General features: G+C 35.9%; 1 protein-coding gene across 1 annotated transcript; it reads left to right on the forward strand.

The window, feature by feature from the left end:
• The first annotated feature begins 11,111 nt into the window (after nucleotides 1–11,111).
• Nucleotides 11,112–22,621, forward strand: LOC141450089 (uncharacterized). Its single transcript, XM_074120146.1, has 4 exons — nucleotides 11,112–11,283; nucleotides 16,723–16,852; nucleotides 17,321–17,461; nucleotides 21,864–22,621. The coding sequence occupies exons 1-4, from the start codon at nucleotides 11,278–11,280 to the stop codon at nucleotides 22,340–22,342; spliced, it is 756 nt and encodes a 251-aa protein (XP_073976247.1). The 5' UTR covers nucleotides 11,112–11,277; the 3' UTR covers nucleotides 22,343–22,621.
• The last annotated feature ends 452 nt before the right edge of the window (nucleotides 22,622–23,073 follow it).

The raw sequence follows: 23,073 nt of genomic DNA on the forward strand, positions 1-23,073 counted from the left end.
ATTCTCAACACTCCACTTCCGTTTCTATCTCTCTCTCTCTCTCTCCCTCCAGTTCTCCCTCTGTCTCACTTCCGCTTGATTCTTTCCGATCACGCAACACATCTCAAACTTCACTCTTATCTTTTTCTATCAGCAAAATCTTTCTCCCCCGCATCTATCTAGTCCTGTACTCTCTCTCCTGCCATGCCATCCAGCCAGCACTTACTGCGACATGTCACGTGATTGCAGGATAGTGTTAAAAGTTCACTTCCTTCACCCCCACCCCCGCCCCCGCCATTACCAAGGTCTGTAAAGCATTATTATGGCAGAATAGTGCTATTTCCCCTGTAGAGAGCCATTTATCTGTTTGGAAAAGCTTTAAGCTTTGTTGACATTTTCACTCTAGACTTGAATATTTTCTTTACACGAAACATTCCCTTGATTATTATGCCTTAGTAAATATCGTAAACATGTGAAAAATTTGCTTTTTTTTTTTCTTTTTTTTTGGCGTACTTGGAATAAAAAATAAATTGATGCGAAAATACTCTTACGACATCCTCCTATCGTAGTTTCTTTTTCCGGAAAATTTCGGAAGTACCACTTCATTGAAAAGATTTTACAGTTTACTTGAAACATTTTTCCAAAGAAAAGATTCATTTTACAGCATTTTGCGGAGAGAGGCGTGGTTTTTAGTTTTCCTCTAATGTTTCATCCCTGTTTCTTTTACTGATTTACAACCTATGTTTTATATTAATAAGAATAAAAAGGTCTGAGACGTCTACTAAATTCTAAAAAATTATAAATGAAAAGACGATGCAGTAAATTATCGTTCTTAAATAGAACAAATTTTTATAAAATTTGAATAAAATAAGCTGCTTTTTCCAACTTTTCTAAATGGCTGTAATTAAGATCTGAAGCATTGTTGGGTTCTCGCTGATCATTTTATGTACCTTTTATCGTTTAATCAATCTTTATACTTAACCTTTTTTAAACTTTGATAAGTTTTTGATAAGAAGATATTAATAAGAATTAAAGTAAAGTCGCCTATTTTTTCAGGCGGGGCTTAACGTCCAACTACCAATTAGGTATCGTGGATGAGGACAGAAGCTCATACTTTACTGTAAAAAATTTTTTTTTTAACAAATAAAAAGTAGTCATACTCAGGATTCGAACCGGTGATCTCCCGCATACGAAGCCATCCTCTTGACCACTAGACCATCCCCTTAATGAGAATTAATAACAATATAAAAGTCTTTATTAAATTATTTTTCTACATACAAACATAGATTCATTTAAAAATAATTTGTATAAATATACAAATAAAAATAAATAATAAAAAACAGGAAGCGGAAGACGACCATCTTGGCCATAAACTGTGAGTGTCTTAATAATTTAAATGATTAAATTCAGCATTGAATAACGGATATAGAACACAATACGCGGACTGGTCCTCCATCGTGAAATTCCAAAATATATATTTAATTCTAATATTTTAATACATAATATTGTGCGGAAATATACAATAAAGTACATGTTAAATTAGAAAAATTCCAAATTTAGGTAGATATTAGAAAATATTTACTACAAGTAAAACAATATGGCCGAAAAATAATAATACATCTCTGTGCCATAAGATATATCAGCACAAGCCTAAATATCTCCCCCCCCCTCACCGCCGCCACCACACCACTTTGGTGCACACAATAAAGTTTACATATTCGCTGTGACGTCATCATTCATCAGCTGTCAGTTGCAATATCTCTTCTACGATATTGTCAGCCGTGTATAGTATGCAAATGTTCCAATTCTTAAACATTAAACGATAAGTATGAAATGTATGTAAATGTAATGTTGTAGCTTATTTTATACAGCGCTGAAGCCATTTTTGTCTCGCCCGTCTCGCAGCTTTTCATGGCGCCCATATTTTAATATTTTCTTCTTGAATTTATCTGAACATCAATTTCTTTTTTCTTTATTTTCATGCCATTTTTGTTTTTCTCAAATTTTCTCTTATTTATCAAAGAAGCAGTTTTTTCTTACTTCTTCATTCAGGCCATTTTCAAATCTTGTTTAAAGATTGTTCCTTCAGTAGAGTATAGAGTAGCGTTTCCCAACCTGTGGTAGGCCAGTTGCTGGTTGGTGGTACGCGAAAAATAATCAATAATGGCGGACATAAAAAATTAAATCATAAAAATATCATAGAAACGTTTTTTCCTGTAATACATAAACATTATTTTAATTAATAATAAGTATGCAGTAAAGTTGTTAATATGTACAGTAATAAGGTTAGTCTATCTCAAGATATATGAGAAAATATTATATAATAAGCACATTTAACAGGATTAAAATTGTCTTTCATGCGAGTATTTCCCCAAAACCTGTAAAACACAAATGATAAATTGTATTTCAAATCCCCTTATAGAATTAGAATTGCTCATTAGAATGCTTATAACCACAAACCTAATATTCCTATAATAAAACAGGGAACATTTGCACTTAACTGATTTAAAATGAAGTAAATAACATTATGTTAAATATATTTTGGGAATTCTCAAGAATTTACCACAAAATGTTGGCCAACAATATTTTAGATAAATTCGTTTCTTTTCAAGTTATAAGAATTCTTTCTGAAATAAGATTGGGTGGCCACCTTATGTTATTAAATTTAAAAAATCAATAATGTAATTTTGTACAATCAAATCCCAAAGATCCAGCGTTTAATGTGTAATAAGAACGAGCCGGAAACATTAATTGTTTATCAGCTGGGCCAGTCTGAAAGTTTTAGAATCCCGCGCCATATAAACAAATATAATAATCCTTAAAGAAGAACTTTGTAAATTAATTAATAATTTTGAAGAGAAAAATATGTACACAATTTTTAATTGTTTAAAAAAAGTTTTAAAACTAAGATCTTACACTTTACAAAGTTTATAAAGTGAACATGAACTTGGAACTCCTTTGTGACAGATACATTAGTATCTCTTTACAAATAAAGAAGATAATAATAATAAAATAACACACTCGGGAATAACAAATATTGTATAACGAAATACAATCATATTTTACGAAGTGGTACAATTTAGCAATGATGCACTCACTACCAAGTGGTACGCGTGCCAAAAAAAAGGTTGGGAAACGCTGGTTTAGAGGATTTAACCGTAAGTTGATCCAAAATTCTGTCAGAATATCAAAAAAAGAGGCTGATAATTTTTAAACGAGCGTTTTCGAAGTACGTGTAAACATACAGGTCGATCGGCTAATAAGAGTAGATAGCCTAGCCATAACCTCACTTCACATACCCCGTACTCTTTAAATACAAGCAAACCTAGCACAGTCAGGCGGTAGGTAAGATAACTTTACTTATCTTCATGTCATCTACCGCAAGATCCACAACCAATTAACACGTCCACTTATATTCTGTATTAGCAGAAAATTTGAGTAGATACAAGAATAGACATGCGATTAGAATTTTAATATCTTAAGAAGAGAAGGCTTTAATGTTCGCTAAAAGATTATTCATCTTGTTGGGTGACTTAACAAGGGCGCCGTGGAGTTTTTTTTTTTCAAAGATCACGTAAAACCATGAGAGAGGGATTAAGTTTAACTGAGGCGCGTGACTTGATTTTGGATTCACTGATTTACCTTTTACTTAACATCAAAGTTGTTTTGCTTGGAATTAACTTTGTATTTGATGGAATATTAAAATAAAACTGTAGCGGATATTGCATAATCCTTAAAGTAATTTCTTATTTTGTGCCTTGACTATAAAAAGAGAGAGTCAGCTACTTCTTAAAAGGAATCTTAAGGTGCCTGCAAGGAGGTTAAGCCGTGATTTACCCCTCTTCTTTCTCAGTTTCTCTGGGAGTCGACTGGTCTTCGTCTTACTTCCCTAGTTAAGGGAAAATAAAAAAACACAATTATCATTTCCTTTAAACATGGACGAAAGATTTACAATATTTCATGTAACCAGTATGATTCTGAGAAATGGGTGAAATATTTCGGAAGTTCACTTGATACAGACGTAAATTCTATTTTGCCTACCTTCCGGTTCAATATATATTCAATATATTCAATATAATTTCTTAGAGGCATAATTTTCCGGAGAAAATCTTAACTCGTCTGCCTTGCATGTTTTTCTGAAAAACAGATTAGATTTAAAGAAATTAAAGTTTAATGACAATCGTAAACGACATTTTAAACAGTATCGCTAAATCTTGGAATCTGGTCTCAGGAGTGATGGCTTGCCACCACAGGGCAGAGACAGGAGAAGGAGTTCATAACGGCCTATTCGTCAAGGCTGAATGTAGAATTACTCCGTCAAAGACGTGTGGGGCTATAAGGATAATTGTAGGCCTATTAATCGGCCTAACTGCTGGCTCAGAAAACACATGCATCGCATGGGCCTGACGGATGATAGCCTTTGTAGATTCTGTCAGGTGGAGGAGGAGGAGGAAATGGCACTGCACGTGTTGTGCCAGTGCGAGGGACTTGTATGGCTAAGGATGTTACTTCTCGGGGGAGGAAAAACCAAGGGGCCTGAGAGCTTTACCCAAGAGTCGCTCTCCAGTATTAAGAGTCGGATCAAACGAACGGGTCTGGAGGACGAGCTCTAGCGTAGAAGAGCCACAATCCAAGGAGATCGCGGTGTCGTTGGCCCTATTAGAATCTAATCTCATCTAAATCTTGGAATACTAAGTCCAATAAAGGAAAACCTCCTTGGAGGAAACTTGGATACAACATTCTCTAAGAAACAGAAAATCAAATTTGAAATACCAGCAATTTCCCGCTTTTTGATTTATACTGTGTCAACGTCAGAGATATGGCTAATCAAGGCAGTGGTTATAGGCAGTTAGGCAAATGTTACAGCTGATCAAGATGGGGGAATGTGCTTGTTATAGAAAAAAAGAAAATCTCGTGAAAAAACACATGTTAGATTTTCTTCGAAATCAGAGTATCACAATATTTTTAATTGTTACTAGTTTTATACAATTTGAACTGATCCTATAAAGAATTTTCTTCAAAAAAAAATGAACGTCCATTATTCGAGTATATAAAGTTTAGACGTTCGAGATATTTTCGATAAAATTTTAAATCGATAAAAAAAAATCTTCTCTGCTGTAATGAGTACAAATCACTTTGAGAATGTTGACCGCTTAGTCGAATAGTCCAGAGTAGTGCACAAATAAAATGTAATGTTTGAGCTTCCGGTTACTTTTAGCATGTTCACTACACAATCTTATTTCCGGTTCCAAGGGAATTTTTAAAAAACGATTGTTCCGGTAAAAAATTTGACAAAAATCGCAATTAATTTCCTTAATTAATATATATATATATATATAAAAAAGAAGTTCATTGTTTAAAAACATCGACAAAAAAAGGGAGTCTATTTATGCCCGAAACGAAACTTAAATAATATAAATTAAATAAACCAATATATAAACTTAAATTGAACATAAATATAATTGGTTGTATAAACAATCAAGTAACCTCCTTTAGAGAGTGCTCATATAGGCGCCTATATTATGCAGAGTGAAACGTTTGGACATTTCGGACTCCCCCACCAATCCTATGACATCATTTCAGTCTATATCCACTACAGATTTCTTTACCTGCTTTTACGACAACTAGTTAGTAAATAATTGTTTAATTTTATACCTTATTTACTTATTATTTAATTTATTTTTAATTCATTATAATCATTATTAAATTAAGCTCAATATTAACGTTAAATTAGCCCAGTATTTTATTTAATTTTAAAGGAAATAATAAGTTTCATACAATTGTCGGGTACTTAGTGCGATTATGCTGGCCTCTTGCAATCATTAATTGAACTGTTTTTATACTTTTCATTCACCGTTTTATTTTAAAGTAATTTTATACTTTTTTTTGGTTTTGTTTGACTTTTAAAAACATAAAACATATCAGATTTTGTTTATGTTCATAGAAATAATGAACGAAGTTTTATTATGAACTATAAAAATATTATTTGGAGTTTGTACGCGTATACTCGCATTATCTCTTTTTGATCTGTATCTACTCGACCAATGTTTTGTTTTCTTATCATTTTTTTTGTGTAACTTCCGCTTTTTTATTTTATTGCTTTAATAAAAATAAAGTATATATTCATACTTTGATATGTAAAATATACATATCTTTTAAAAGAAAGTAAAAACAATTTTTACGATTACCTTGTTTGAAAAGTAGAAAATTCTATTTTTGTTAAATTCTGCCGAAAAATGGCGTCGACTTTGAAGAAATAGTTATTTATTTAACAAGTGTGGAAAGTAGTACTTTTCCTCACGCGAGGCAGGGTTTGCACGCACGAGCGAGCGAAGCGATGCGAGTGCAAGTGCAAATTGCCGAGTGTGAGGAAAATACTTTACACTAGAGTTAAATATTATATTTTTTCTGCAACCATTTATTAACTAATAAAATTAAAAATTTCATTTTTACAGTCTACAAAAAGTAATTTATTTATTATAAACATTTATTGTTATATTACAATTATTTACATTACTTATTACATTTTCTGCTGTTTCTTTTATTGATGGAGGAGTGTTTTCTAAACAGGCATCACTAGAATCCATTTTAAATTTCTATAAGGTAACACTATAACCTTTTTAACTGTTATAATTAAAAATATCTAATTATTTATTAAAGTATTATTTTTATTTCTATATTCCTTTCAATTTTTATTTAATTTTTTAATATTCGTTTTTTAATTATTTAAATAAAATAAATTTAAATAAGCTTATTAGAGTTTTACAGAAAATATTTATGTTAATAACAAAACTTCTTATATCAAGGAAGCACAATAAAGTTTTTCCACTCACTTGTGCGGAAAGTGACACTAATGGGAATTTCCCCCCACTAGTGTGGGAAGTTGGGCATTACACAGCTGATTTTAATTGAGTAATGAGAACTTCCCTACATGGTTGCAGAAAAACGACTTTTATTTTATGAAGCCTCGGTCTCGTCGCTTTGTTCGGGCTCTTGGTGGAGCCTTCTACTAACTTCCTGTGACTAATTTTTCGCCCATTTTTATTCTTCCGGCTTGCCAGAACACACAGGAATCGAAACTTCAGAAACAGGATTACAAAAATATGTTTTAAAATTATCTATCATAGATTTTCGAACTATTAAGTACCAGCTTCCGGTCATTTTTGAATGAGCTAGCATATTAAACTTCTGGTCAGCCAAATTTCAACTCAAAATCCCAGTTTTCTGCATTTACACCCCTCTGTTCGGGGTAGGGTTTTATTAAAAACCAAAAAAAAATCCATATGGTCTTGAAGCTCCAATAAATGCACAACTTTTTCTGTAATCGGGTGTGACTCCTTGATTCATTAATCATTGAAAAAATGTAGTTGAAAATTTGAACAAAAATCATTGAGAACGAATTTTTTAAGAGAATAAAGTAAAAGATTTCATTGTTTATAAGAAACGTTTTTGGGGCTCTGGATTAAGCAGGTTTATAGGAAATTTAATGCTCCTTCGTTTGGAATAAGCAGATTTGTTGTAGGATAAAGGATAGAAAAGTTACGGCCCGTTTTTATAGTGGAAAAACGCGAATATCGCGACGAAAAAGTTTAAAATGTTAAATATCTTGGACACTATTGAGAATCGGGCCAAAGTGAAGAGAATATTTTTTGTTGCATTCGAGCTGCTGAATCACCTTCCCAAGTTTCGTGACCTCCCCTCCGTGTATATCCTGTAAATTAAAACTGTCCGGTAGGACAGTTGTATAAGGGTTGATCGTCAAAAACTGCAGGAAAAAGCGTAACGTTGAAAAACACCCAACTTTGACAATTTTTTTCTCTTTTTCTATAAAAGATAAAATTCCCAAATTTTCTTTATAATAAAGGGCAAATCCTCCTTTATGACTGTAATTTTTTGCAACAACACAGATCTAATAGATTTCGAGAAAAAAGTTGTTGAAAATGAGCAAAAACAGCATTTTCAAAAATTGGTCTTGTTCTTGTTGTTGTTGTTCTTCTTGTTGTTACCTTTTTTGTAAACAACGTACAGCCTAAACGCGCGAACCGATTTTCATGAATGAGGTGTCATTCGATTCGGAATTTTATGTAGATGTGCCTTTTGGGGGTCTCGACGCTGCACATCGAATGGGAGAGGAGTTAGCCCCCTTTATGTAAGGCCCCTCAAAAATTATTATTACTAATTACTCTGTAAATCTTGGCCCGATTATGATAAAATTTGGAAGGATGATAGGGTTAGGGCTCCCCTACGTAACAATAAAGCGGCGATCAGCTCTTACACTTGTTAAGGGGAAGTATAGCAATCGTTTAAAATTATCGACACGTGAACCGATTTTCATGAATGAAGTGTCATTCGAATCGAAATTTTGTATAGATTTGCACTTTAAAAGTCTCGACGCTATGCCTCATGAGGAGGGGAGTTTGCCCTATCCAAGTAAGGCCCTTTATAAAACTATTAATACTAATATTTCTATAACGCTTTGTCCGATTTTGATAAAATTTAGCAGGAAGAAGTGGTTAAAGCTCCTCTACGTGGCTGTGAAGTGCCATCATGCTCTTACACCTACTAAGAGAAAGTATTGCAATCGTTAAAATTATCAATGAGTGAACCGATTTACACCAATGAATTGTCGTTTGATTCAAAATCTTTGCCTCTTTGCCTTTTAGGGAGCAGTACTGTAATTGCAGTTTATTTTTCTTACTCCTCTTAAAAGGAAGTACTGAAATCGCAGTTTAATTTTGTTACTTAAGTACAAATTCCTTCCTATTTTATTCAAAACGTTTTCTCAAAAAAAATTTGTTATTGAGGATGGTTTGGGCACCGCAACTATAATCGTTCTTTAAAAAGATCTCTCCAGTGGTAGTTACGGTTCCGACTTAACACCTTATCAGGTTATAATGATAGAATTGCTTATTCCAATTTTTAAAAAAATCTGTAAAGCAGATATGTAACTTTGCAAAATAGACAAAAAGAAAAATCTATCCAAAGGGTACAAAAATCTCCTTAACAAAAACTTACAGTTTAAAAAGTTAAGTATAAGGGTTGATTGAACGCCAAAAGGTACACAAATCAGCAAGTACCCAACATTTCATTTATACTTCATTGATATTATTTAAGTAATTTTACTGCATTAATTTTCATTCATATTTTTTAAAATTTATTAGATGTCACAGACCCTTATGCTGGCCAGTTTATTCATTATATTTTTTTTGTTATAATTTTGATAAAATGTATAATATATCTTCGTTATTAAATAGGTACTTTATTTTAACTCTATTCCAAATTATTCTTCTGATTTATCTTTAATATGCCCTTTATTTTGAGTAGTCACATATAAATGCATGTTTAAGTAGAAAAAGACTAAGAGTCGGCTACTGTTTAAATTTGAATCAATGTTTTTGGATTTAAAACAATATTTCGGTCTTGAATTCGTCATACCGAAATATTCGTGAGCACAAATAACACACAGTTAATAACAAGTAGATTATTCAACAATAATTATTCATTTCTCAATTGTAATTGAATTTAGTCCCCCTAATTTTACTTATAGTAAAATACTGGAACAATTAGCTGTCCTAAATATATGCATATCTTATTTATTTTATATATATTACATATATAACATTGTGGGAAGAAAACTTAGATTGAGAATGTAATTGAAGAAAACTATATTATTTATGATAAAGCCAGATTAATTTATTATCTATTATTATAAACGTTTGACTACTACATAAAATGACAATTACTTTAATCGAAGAATGAACTTAAACCGACAATTTTTATTTAAAAATACAAATAAATAAATAAAATAAACAAAATCATTAATATATGTTGGTGTGAGCATTTTTTTAAAAAAAGGTTTTGAATTTTTTAGCCTCATATTTTCTATAACGTTTTTCTTTCTAACCTGTAATTAATAGTTTGATTATTATAGATAAATAGATATTATAGTCAATCTATAGTGCTACTTGAACAAATATTTTGTAGATGAAAAGGCCAGCATAAAGGTCTGTGACATCTAATAAATTTTAAAAAATATGAATGAAAATTAATGCAGTAAAATTACTTAAATAATATCAATGAAGTATAAATGAAATGTTGGGTACTTGCTGATTTGTGTACCTTTTGGCGTTCAATCAACCCTTATACTTAACTTTTTAAACTGTAAGTTTTTGTTAAGGAGATTTTTTATACTAAATGTACTGAGTGTGAGAGAGAATCTATTTATAAAAACCACTTTTTTGATTGAAGGGGCGACTTTTGAAATTGTTATTTCCGGTCTGAATTCAAAATGGACCTAATTACGCTTAAAAGGGTCTGAACGAATTTATTGTGCACTTTTATTTTATTTATTTTTTCATTAATTTTTCATTACATCACTATCAACCGCCGTAAAAGAAAGATGACATTTAAATCCTTACAGCAATGACACCAGATAATACAGTAACAGGTTTGAAAAATGAAATCATAATTAATTAATGCCACAAACGACAGATAGATAGTGCTGGAGAACAAGTCTCATATAGTCTCGTATGTTGCCTCTCTCTATATGGCCGGGTTTAATGGCTTTTAGTTGAGATCTGACAGCCAACAAAAACCATTAACCCATGGCGTAAGTCTTTTTGTTATTACACCATCAGGTAAGACAGAGAGACACACTCCTGAGAGATCTACGACCTGTAGACCAGCACGGAAATACAGATACAGATCGGGTAGGCTGTTGCTGTAAAAGGTCAGCTGGACAGTTTGCTGAGTTTGTAGTAAAAGACCAGCTGATAAAAGTAATGTTTTTGCTTTTGTTTATTTGCTTACGTATGCAAACTTTTAAAACATAAGATGTGAACTTAATGATTAGCAGCGTCTTCGTGCGGGCTAAAAACTATAAGTTTGTAATCTCCTCGCTCTAACTTTACATCAGCAGCCATTCAAACCTACTTTTGCCTCTTAAAGTTAAAAAATAAATAAATAAATAATAAAAAATTAACTAGATTTGATGCTAAATTCTCTTTCTGAGAAGGGAAAAAAATATGGCGCGAAATTTCTCGATGTAATCGTAGTGTTCGTATAAGATCGGAAAGTCTCGACAAGGTTCGGAATGATGTAAGTGTTTGAGTGAAGGAAGGTTATTCGAAGTTCATGTTTGTTTACGCTTATACTATTAAAATAGACAGTAATGTTTAATTATAACACCTCAATTTTGCGATCCAATACTTGGGGCTTCCATCTTGGTGGATAAATGATCAGCGAATGTAATATGGAACAGAAACAAGATGATAGAGTTTAAAAGAAGATTCTGCCTTAATGCACGTAAGTAGTTCTATACCTTGGAGTTGTCAGATTAGTGTTCATAACACTTGGGTTTGTAAGTCGGAGATCTCCAGTTCGAATCTCGCCAAACCCAAGATTTCCTCTCAGTTTTCCATTTAGATCAAAAGGTTTTATTTGTCCAATGTTCTCGTATAACTTGAGAATTGCAGCAAGAAAATGTGTGATTGTTCAAATAAGATTTATCGTATTCCTGGGACTTCGTACGAGGTATTTCCGGTTTAAAATTAATATTGGAAAAAATTGAGCACGATAGCAGTACTTCCTCGCTTCCTGTTTTTAAATCTTTTATTGAAATTTACAACTACAACTAATTGTTGCAACAAGCAAATGTGGTAACATGATAAAAATAAATCTTAGGATATACGAGTGGAGAAGGCAACCCCAGTAGTGTCACGCCATTATCGTGGACTCTTATGATGACAGTAGATCGTAAGGCCATCTTCTCTTCAATCTTCTTAGGGAGGATCATCTGGCATTGCAGAAGAAGATAGTTTTTTGATTAGACCAGGGGTCCCCAAACTAAGGCCCCTCGGGTCACATGCGGCCTCCTGAGGACATTTATCCGGCCCCCGCCGCATTTCCGGAAGGGGCATCTCTTTCACTAGGTGGTCAATGAGAGGAGCACTATATGTGGCGCCGTCGCAAAGCGCTGCGTCGCTCATGTACAGTACTACTTCCGATGACGCGGGATGCACGCGTCACGGCCCCGAAAACAAGTGTAAAATAACAGCCAGAAGTAGGAAGAAAGGCAAAGCACTATAACTAAACCGGACATTGGACCATCTCATTAGCCCAAAAACAGGCCCATAGTTCCTACAGAAATACTGGGCAGTTTGGTGATTTAAATTTAAATTGTTCTTTATTTGAAATATTCTATTTGTTCCCGTTTTGTTTTTTTGTTTTTTACTTTAAAATAGTTTGTTTTATAATGCGGCCCTCTAACGGTCTGAGGGACAGTGAACTGGCCCCCTGGGTATAAAGTTTGGGGTCTCCTTACCTTAGGATAAACTGCTGTAGAGGAATGATGAATTTGAGAAAACGAGTGTTAGCGAGATCTGTAATGAAAGGGATTTTGAGGTCATTATGTATGGTGAGGTTAGAAATGTAGAACGGAGCGTTTAGAAGTTTTCGTAGTATTTTTTGGACTGTAATGTCTGGATGCGTAGAGAGTTGGAACGCTTAGTCGATCCCCCATACTTCGATACCGTCTGACCAAATAGGTCGCAGTAACAAGTATAAGAGTCTTTTGTTTTGTAGGTTAAGTTTCGATCGTTTGTCAAGTAGTCTGGCGAGAAGTTTTGTAGCGTTTGGTTCAGTTTCGAGTCTAGTCAGGGGGGATTCCATGTCAACCGTTTGCTTCTAGGTACAGTCCAAGGTTAGCGTACTTTGTCCACGGAAGAAATTGTAAAATTAAACTTCTTTTTTTTGAAACCACTATCTGAGGCCACACATTGGCGATCACTTGTTGAACATAGAATTCAGATCAATTCAAATTCATCAGCTGTTTAGAATTAAAATAAATTAAAGTTGTATTAATCTACAGATTGATTAATTCACTGCCTTCTATATTTAAATAAAAATGGTAAAAAAGAAGTGGTTTCCATTAGAGCTTTAGCCTAGTCTTTAATGAACGTTCGTTGTACAAGACAATACCGTGGGCAGTCTGCCAGCTACTCAGTGATTTACTGTTCACTTTTTGCATATTATTTTCTATTCAACTTCGTATTTTTTTTTTAATATATTGCCTAATGCATTTATTATACTAATTACATTGCAATGATTACTGATCAAGCCATGTTGCAGTCACAATTGATCTATATAGCAGACTAGTGAAAGGCATAAATAATTATAAACAGCAAAATGGACGGACATAAAAATATTACAGCCATTAATGCACAATCAGTCTTTATTTACGTCACTTTGTGGCGGAGGCGTGACGTCAGTGCGTCATTTTCGCGCCTTTTGCTGTTCAGCCACCAGAGCATGCGCAGAGTTCTTCTACTCTGTGTATTAAGTTTTTTTTCTCTTACTAGTAGAAGTGTTTTTTTTTTACAGGAAATGATCTGTACGTGTAAAAGGCTGTGGATAAAATATCTCAAAAAAAAAAAAAAAAAAATGAGACAAATCTCCGGAAGTTGAAATTTTAAACGTTAAGTGTCTTTAACTTAGCCATCAGAATTTCCCTCAAAGCGGGAGTAGCACTTTGCAGAATGTTTAAACGTAAAACTGTGAACAGACGTTGCTGCCTAGATCCTTTATCTGGAAACATTTCTTCCGGATAATTTGAATGAGCGATTTTTTTTTGTGGGTGAGAGGGGTGATTATAGGCGTTCCTCTAAAGATCCATTTGAGTATAATTTACGGTCTTGTGTCCTCTACTCCATTATAAAGTAGGATTAAATGGCCTTGATTAGAATTCTGAATTTGGAGAAGATTTCTACACCACCGGAAGTACCTTCATTATTCACCGAAGTTTTCAAGTTTCTAAGATTTTTTTTCGCCAAAATATTTTCCAAATTTTCTTTAAAAGGAAGTGCTCTGTGTTTTGTCCAAATTTGAAAAAAAAATACAACCGGAAGTACTTTTTTATTCAATGATTTTTTCACTTTTCCAAAGTTTTTCGTGACCTCTTCCGGTTTTTATCTTATTATTTTTAAGATAATTAACTTTTATTTTTGATTGATTTATTTTTAGTGTATTTTTTTCAATGATACTCTGGAGACGCGACTTTAAAGAGACATTCAGCGTAAATGGATTAATCTAGATTAATATTGGTGAAAATTACATATGCTTTCTAAACTGGACGTCTCTTGAGTATGAATAAGTTACAGCCTCCAGAATTGCAATAAGAGCAATGCCAGATTTCCCGCACCCGCACCCCCTCTCGAAGTAATCGTGTTGACATGTATTGACGGTATTGCGCGAGGGGAAGAGGAAGAATGAAGGTTGCTGTGTTAGATCTTGCTGTGAGAGCAGTATAGTGACTGTATTGAGTTACCTGTTGAATGCCGTATATAAATACTTATTGATCTGCCGTATAGAGTGCTCTGGTCTCCACTTCCTACCTCTTGAGCACAATAATGTACCTGTTCGGACTGTCCGCTCTCGCCGTGTTTGTACATAAACTCGTAGAGTCTTCATTTCCAACTCCAGTGAATCTTGGTGGAACATGGAAACGCTACGGCCCTCTAATGGACATCATCTCCCTCTTTATAAAAAAATAAATTAGATTAAATAAAGACCCAGTGACCAAACAGGTCAGTGGCGTAACTTCCTGTTTGGCTTCAATATTTTCTAAAGGGGGAAAAAATTGCTTTTATTAGTATTTTAAATTGCAACAACTTTTACACGCAACATCAGTTTTAATTGTGCGCCCTACGAATGAAGTCTGAATGTTGTGAACTACAACAAAAAGGTGCGCGTTGTCTCAGCCTCCTGCGCATGCGTACTTCTTCACTCATTTTTACATAAAATGTTTCCCCCTCTGTTGTGGATTCTTTCCCAAAATTATACAATCAAATTCCCCCTCCATATACGTATCTCTCCACTAGGTGCTCCCCTAGGTAGCAGAATCCGTAATCTGACTAATTCTCATCCAAATAACCTTTTCTACAGGTTACCTGTGTTCACCTTTTTTTTCCTGGAGACCATTCCAGTGCTTGTTCAGGGATTCTGTAGTTCATTAGGGGGGGCCACCCACGCACAAAAAACACAATTCACATTTATATATTTGTAGATCATTTTCTAGAAACTACTTTTGTGACTTAAGGTACCTCGAAACGGATATTTACTACGGTGAGCATTCAGTTTCAAAACATTTTACTCGATCATAACATTTGTACTAACTCGTAAGAGGATCTAAAAATAAAATGTCAACACTGTCTATTGGGGGAAAAAAATTGTCTCTCTGCGAAACGGATAGAGAAGACACGAAGCTTGGCGGGAGTAAGAGATTAGCCACGCACGTTTGCAAGGTTCGCCGACACAGTCTACCTTACGGTGCGGCCTATATTCTCTCTCTCTCTCTCTCTCTCTCTCTCTCTCTCTCTCTCTCTCTCTCTCTCTCTTCACGGAGAGAGAGCAACGTGCTGTGAGAAAGACAAACGATCTCTACCACAGATCCATTCTTGTAAGCTGGCTTGTTCAACATATCTCCTTTCAATTTTGCACTTCTTTTCCTGTTTTTTTTTTGTTTTTTTTATTAAAAATTAGTTTTGGAGTTGCCACCAACTACAAATTGGGTTATTCAATTTGAAATATCCTTAACTTTCAAAGTAACTACGTGACGGAAGTGTTGCTACCCTACCGAATTTTTCTGTTTCCAGTTCATCCTGGAAGAAGCTGAAACTTCTTCAGCCGGAAGTATCGTATTTATCCTGGGTCAGGGTTACCATTAACTTACTTGCTACGACGGCTAAAACGATATTATCCTACGCCTGCTCCGGCCGGAGCCTGCCTTGTAGCAACATCAAGAATCACCAGAACAAGATAGAACAAATTTCTCAGACTTGCGACAGACTCTCCTCCACGTACTGGAATCTACACCCTCCTTCCATTATCCCCGTACACTCCTATATCCTTAACCGTCTACTGAAACTCCTCGGCACTCCAGATTGTCATCCTAACCCATTCTGCCGCCGCGACATCATCTACAATCCTTCCATTCCCCTACAGGCTCATAAGAATCAAGTATATCCTACTCTCTCTCTCTCTCTCTCTCTCTCTCTCTCTCTCTCTCTCTCTCTCTCTCTCTCTCTCTCTCTCTCTCTCTCTCTCTCTCTGGGGCCTTACCCAGTCGCCAATTTGTGCCGGCTGTGGTGGAGTCTAATGAGAGACTGTCCGGCACTTTGTAGGAGGTGTGTCCCCGTTTATTCTAAAAACTAGATTTCTCGTCTTCGGGGAGGTTAATTGCTTCCCTCCCGGAGATTGTGGGCATCTGGTAATCTTTACCAGAACTTTCTAGGTTTATTCCAGTACCTGGGCGATTGAGTGTTCTGTTACTACTTTATTAGTTTATTGTTTTGCTACCCGGCAATCTTTATCCGGATTTGTTGGTCTTGAAGCCCCGATGTCTCTTGTAAGGTGAGGGATAGGCGGGGAACAATGGGTATTTTGGATTGCCTGCGTTCCTTCCCCCTTATGGAGAGATCCCGTCATAATACAGTCCTGTAAACCTCTGCAGGATTTCCCATCCTTTTCCCCCTACATTCTTCATCCTTCCCATCCTTAAGGTTCCGTATGCTCAGTAACGAAAGTTGTAATATAATTATACATTGACACCTTCATGTTGGTATTCAAATTGTACTCTAACTAACATTAAAGTTTATTTATCTATCTAAAGACGATATTATCCAACCCTACGAGCCCAACCAAAGTTTCTGCTGTTGCTACTAATCTCTAATTACTTCTATGTTTCAGACCGCAGCTAGCTACTTCTCCGGCAACGGGTGTGTGGAACTGCTTGAACTACTTGTCGATGTGCCAGACTTGGACATTAACTTAGCCGACAATGAAGGCAATACTCCGCTTCATTTCGCTGCTCAAGCTGGTTGGTGATTTCATTCTCTTAATCTCTAGTTTTGGTTGAATTTTTTTGATGATGTGATATTTGGACTTTTACTTATATAAGTCTCAGAGTTTGGAAGAGTTCTTAAGAGAGAACGCACTCAGGACAATGTACTCCAGTTTCCTCCAAGAGTCCAACAGCTGCTGACACGTACTACTTCTTATTTCTTCAGGAGCCATCTGTCCCATAAACAAAACAAAACAAAAACCTGAGTTGGATTTTGATAAAAAGAAATTTTTGGAGTTATGTCAATCATAGATTTCGAATGATTACAATATAAGCAAGGATCTCCTCATTCTTTGGCATTCTCTAGCGACTTCCATCAGCGGAATACCCTAACTCAATCACTTCCTTTGGAATAGATTTTAAGCACGTACTAAAGAATCTATTGGAAGTTGTGATAAGACCCTTGGCTTTTAAAATGTTGATTGTGTGTGTTTATTGCTGCAGGTCAGGTGGAAGTGATCAGCCTGCTGGTGACACGGGCCACCGATATTGAAGTGGACGCTCGCAATTTCCTAGGATTTACTCCGTTGATGAAAGCGGCCATTCAAGGGAGAACCAAGTGTGCGAAATTGTTGCTATTTGCAGGTACGCCGTTGTTTTATTAATTTTAAGAACAATTTTAATTGATTCGAAGTAAAAGAGATAGAAATTTGAAGAAAGTACTCATTTTACTCAAAAGATTTTCCATTTCCCCTCCTTCTTCCATCGCCTTGGGCAGATCTGAAGAATGAGGGTAGACTGTACTCTTAAGAAGTCCGTTCTATTGGAAAACACGATTCTACTAAGTAAATACGTATAGAAATTCTGAACTTGCAAATGTGTGAGTTAAAACTACGTTGAACACTGAGTAGGCTGAGAAGGTCGTGGGTGTGATCTGTTGTAGGCGGGTCTAGGTGCCTTCCAGGCTGTTAGGCATATCTTTTAAACCTGCGGGCATAATTTCAGCTGTGGGAAAACACATTTGTATAATGAATGGCCCCCTATTCTGGAACTGATATCGCAGCGTCCCAAAACTGGAGTTGAAACTTTCATAAATAAGTAAATAGTAATTTTAAGACCAAACTAAGAGCGTTGCTGGAGAAACGTCTATTATACTTTTGCTGTGACGTCACAGTAGGCGTAATGAGGTTGTACGCGGAGCCGGGGTATTACAAGTGGTTGGAACGGGACCCTGTTGTCTAGCTTATGTCCACATCAATTATTCAAATAATCAATTATTTTCTCCACAAACGGCGGGCCAAGTACTCCTCCTTGGAGGGGCGGTCTTCAACAGAGGGCGGCAATCAGGGACTAAACCTCAATGCAGGGCCACACAAGTAGTCAGTCCTCTTCTAACTTTCCTCGCTCTCCCCCTTTCACTATTTGCTCCCTCCACTATTAATTAGAATTGCAGAAGATTTGCTATTCCTAGCTCCGAGCCTAGTAGAGTGCGCTTAGGCTGCTCTGGAGTGTCCATCAACTGACAGAACAGTCTGTCAGTCTTGCCAGTTCTTGTGGAAATCAATCTTTGATTCGCTTTCCATCTCATTTCCACTTGATCATTATTTGTACGTAATATTCATAGCAATAATTATCTTTGGGGGAAAAAAATTGTATTGAGTAAATAATATTTTTTTTAAAAAAAAAGAAAATCTTAATGCATAATTTTTGAAATTCTAATTTATATTAGATTTCATGCAATCTCGGAATCTCAAAACATATTCTATCCTTGATCACTTACTTACTTACGATGTAAGTATAATCGTACTTGACAATGAAGTGATACTTTAGAGCAGGAGTCCCCCCTGGGGCCATTTATCCTCGCCCCACTTCCGGAAAGGGCACCACTTTTCATTGGTGGTCAGTGAGAGGAGCACTACGCAAAGCGCGGCGTCGCTCTTGTACAGTACTACTTCCGGTGACGCGGGGCGCACGCTCCGGAGCTCCGAAAGCAGTGTAAAATAACAGTAGAAATAGGAAGAAAGGCAAAGCACTCTAACTAAACCTAAACCGACTGCTTGAATCCCAGATTTTTAAATTTGGAGTGCTAACAATTATTCCTACTTGAGAAACTTTTAGAAAAGAATTTTTTTTACTGATTCAGATTTTCATATAAAAATGTTAGGCCTTTGAATGCAGAAGCTCTACGAGTATAAGAAATTTAAATTTAACGGGAAAAAAACTGTTTGAATTATTTTTTGTGCAAGTTCTGACAGGAATAAATATTGAAAATAAAAAAAAGAACATGGGGTAATATTGCATTTCTGGTTGAATGATTTTTTGGCTTTAACCAGAGAAACAGAAGCGACCAAGGACCAGTTTTTTTGGTGCGGCAAGTTTGGAGTTTTCTGGACTGTGGGATAATCCCGCTAACACAACACGCGTGGACCCTGATATTTGTTCATCGCCTTCAGAGAACCTGACATGAGAGTTGGATTGGGAAAAGTTGATTCAGTAGCCGCTGGAATTTCCTCTGACTAGAATGAAAAGCGGAAATGAGCCCAAGGTTGTTTTCTTTGACACCCACAAAATTTTATATCATGTTGTAATAAAGTGTGAACCTGATAAAGGGGCGTGTAGATTAGTTACTGGAGGAGGGGGTATAGTTGCAAATATGACGTGTGGAGAGGGTTGCTCCAGAGCCATTAGCAATCCGAGCCCTCGATTAATCTTGTTCAAAACTGGCAAGACTACAACATCGACCTAGAATATCCGCGACAGCGTTTTACTCACCAACCTCTCTTGCTGTACACACCGAGTTCGGCACACGCACTTATTACGTCCTCAGTTTCCCCTCCACCACTTCTTTCCCCACGGAGAGTATCCTGTCGGCCATTTTGAGTTTCTCCACCCAAACTCCTCCCCCCCCCTAACACACTTTGGGAAAGTTATTTAGCAAACCTAGAACAATGTTTTCGTTATGGAAACACTGAGGTGGGAGGTGGCTAATTCTAGTGGTTCTTTTTGACGCCAGGTCCCCTCACCCAGGTCGAGTGGCCTAATTTTATCTTACGTGGTGTGGCTATTAAATAACGAGACTGATGCTGCTAACGACCGACAGCTGTACAGCGTAAAGCCTTCTCTTTTGATTGCAGCGTCTCACGTGTTTGTAGAGAAATCTGTCTGACCGGATCCGTCGTTTGTGTAAGAGGTGTTAATTTCGTTTTGCCGAAAACATCGATACTACACAACGTAGTAGAGCAACGAATTGTCGTGAAATTTCACAATAAAACTTTGGTAAAACCGCTACAGAATCTTATCTTTAATTAAAAGAAGTTTATGGTGATGAATGTTTATCACGTGCGCGAGTTTTTGAGTGGTTCAAGCGTTTCCAAGATGGCCGAGAAGACATCGGAGATGATGACCACCCGGGTCGCCCTTCCACGTCCAAAACGGATGAAAATATCGGATTATAATTAATCAACATTACTACCGCGTGAGGTGCTTGCTCAACTTCGTGAAAGAGTAAGGAAAAAAAACGACCCGATTTGTGGGAAGAACAAGTCACGGGGGTTCTCCATCAAGACAACCGGCGGCGACCGGCTCACACTGCATTGTCGTGTCAAGACGACGTTTCTAGCCAAGTACAACATCCCAGTTTATAAGGCCATTCGCCTTATTCGCCTGACCTGGTGGCCCCATGTGCTTTAGATCTGTTCCCCCAAAGTCAAATCTGCTTTAAAAGGAACACGATTTCAGTGCGCTGTGAAGCTGTGAAAGAAAAAGCGGTACGCTTCATACAGGAGCTCACATAAAAAGACTTGCAGCACGGTTTCGGAGCAATGGTAAATTCTCATGGAGCGTTATAGGGATAGAGGAGGGGTGTATATTGAAGGAGATAATAACTAAATATGTATAAATTTAAAATAAAATGTTTTACAGCAATAGTCTCGTTATTTAATAGCCACACCTCGTATATCTTACTTAACATTGCAAAATGGTTTTGATTTGATGTTTGAACTGTGCTTTAACATTTTTTTTTGGCATAGTTACTGTACCATAACAATAGTAGGCTTTTAGCAATGATATGAATGGATTGATCTGGACATTGGCTACTTCTTCAGTGGTAAACCGTAGCACTAAAATAACCCAATCACAATCCTAGGAGTAATCAACAATTAATCAACATCTAAAGATGGCCTAGTTATTTGGGTCGAAAGCTTGGCAAAAAAAAAAACAAAGTATAAGTCTGGAATTGCTTTTTTTTGCTTAAGACCCTTAGAGATTAACGGGGATTATTCAAAAAGCTGGAACCGTCAAGTACGGTGCTAATCCAAGGTACGATATCTTGGCAAGTCTAGGCACACTGGGCTACAAGACTTCTAGGCATCTAGGCGCCTCAACTTGTCTACAAAAGTTCTGGAGTTTACTTGCGAGTAAGTCCTGAGAGCCAGAGGTAAACATTATCTGAACACTTGGGCATTCCATGAGAAGTGTCAGATGGGCAGAGAATGGTGATTTAAAACAAAAAACATTTTGAGTTAAAATTAGCCCATATTGAGACATCCTAGTCCAAGATAATTCTCTAGCGAAACTTTTCTACTTAAATAATATTAACAAAAGTAAATATCTTCTTGTTAAATTCATTTTCATCTGTGAGCGGGGGTACTGGCTGAAAAAGAGGGACTTTCAGCTCCATTCAATAGAAGCGAGTTGAATCGTGTTCAGCAGAGATAAAGTTAACAGTGGCTTGGAGTGGCCCTACATCGCCGCCCTAACCTGCAATCTTTTGTGCCATGCTTTCATTGAAATGAATTTTTAATAAATATATGAAAATGTAAAATTTCTCTGTTGGTTAAATTTGTGAATAAAACTGTCTGTAATTTCTTATTTATTTTTATTTTTTTTGTATGACATTTCTTACTGCATTTAATTGCATTTCGGGTTATAAACAAGCCAACGTAAGCTTTGGAAAACTCCATTACTGTGCTTTGGCTGAATTATCTTTGTTATACTTTTCTGAAAAGAAAAGCCAATAACATGATTTTACTTTTTTTTTATTTTCCAGGCGCTTCACCAACGTTACGCGACCATGGCCGAGGTTTGCGCGCCGAAGAATGGGCTAGATATTGTGGACGTTACGTTTGCTCAGAGATGATAGAACGCCAGTCCAGATCCAAATTACTGGACAAGAACACAAGTACAGGTAGATGGGGTTCGGATCCATCGCTTGGACCACAACTAGTCGGCGGACTGTTGTTACCGCCGCCAGGTGTACTGCCTCCATCGTCGACTAGCAGTAGCGGCGGCGGTGGCAGTAGTATCGCTTCGAAAATAAAACGAGTACTCAGACCCAAATCACAATCTTATAATTTGGTCACGCACATCACATCGGCCGCTTTTTGCGCTTCATCGCCGGCACTGCCTTCCCCAGCGTCTGTACCGCCTTTGGTCAAGTCGTTGATCAGACCGTTGTCTGTGCCCAGGTTGCAGATAACCTCGCCTAATGAGATCCATTCTTACAGTGAACTAAGAGCTAGTAAATAGTCTTCCTCTATTTTCTTTCGATTTCTTAAGAGTCCACCTTTTTTTAGTCCTTCGACCAGCAAAATTTAAGGCCCCCCCCAAAAAAAAGTCTTTTTACAAAATTTCCTTTAAAAATTTAAATAAAAAAAAATCAAGTGCCTGCCCGTATTTGATCAAAATCTTATATTAATCATAAAAACAAAAATATTGAGTTTAATTTTCACGATAATTCTCATCCTGATTTTCCAAAATCTTCCCCAGAGATAACTAAAAATAATCTTAAAAAAAAAAAAGCCAAAATACGAAGAGTTTTGAAACAACTATATAAGAAATAAAACTTATTTGCACATTCATATTTTTAATTCTCTTATTAATGACTGAATATTTATAATGAAAAAATGCAGCTTTTAAGACCTAGTTTATAAGGAAAATTTATAATAAAAATTAGGAAAAAAAATTATCGATCTTTTTTAAAAATTATGGATTTCAAATTAAATAATTTTATTACAATTTAATATGCTTGCTTTTTCTAATTAAAAAGACAATTAAAAGAAATCTAAAACTTTTGATCGCTTTTAATGCAATTTCCTTCCCGCCTCCACTATTTTTTTCGTCGTTTCTTAAAGTATTCTAAAATATCATTCTCCTCTGATCATTAGCAATCGATTGTTTCGGAAAAATCGTGACAAAGAAATTAAGGGCCATCCGTTGCTGATCTTATCAAGCTGCATTGCTTGGTGTTCGTTGGGTCG

The sequence above is a fragment of the Rhodnius prolixus genome, unplaced genomic scaffold (genome assembly GCF_049639745.1).
Source record: "Rhodnius prolixus isolate KJV_2025 unplaced genomic scaffold, Rpr scaffold_2, whole genome shotgun sequence".
Taxonomy (NCBI): Eukaryota; Metazoa; Arthropoda; class Insecta; order Hemiptera; family Reduviidae; genus Rhodnius; species Rhodnius prolixus.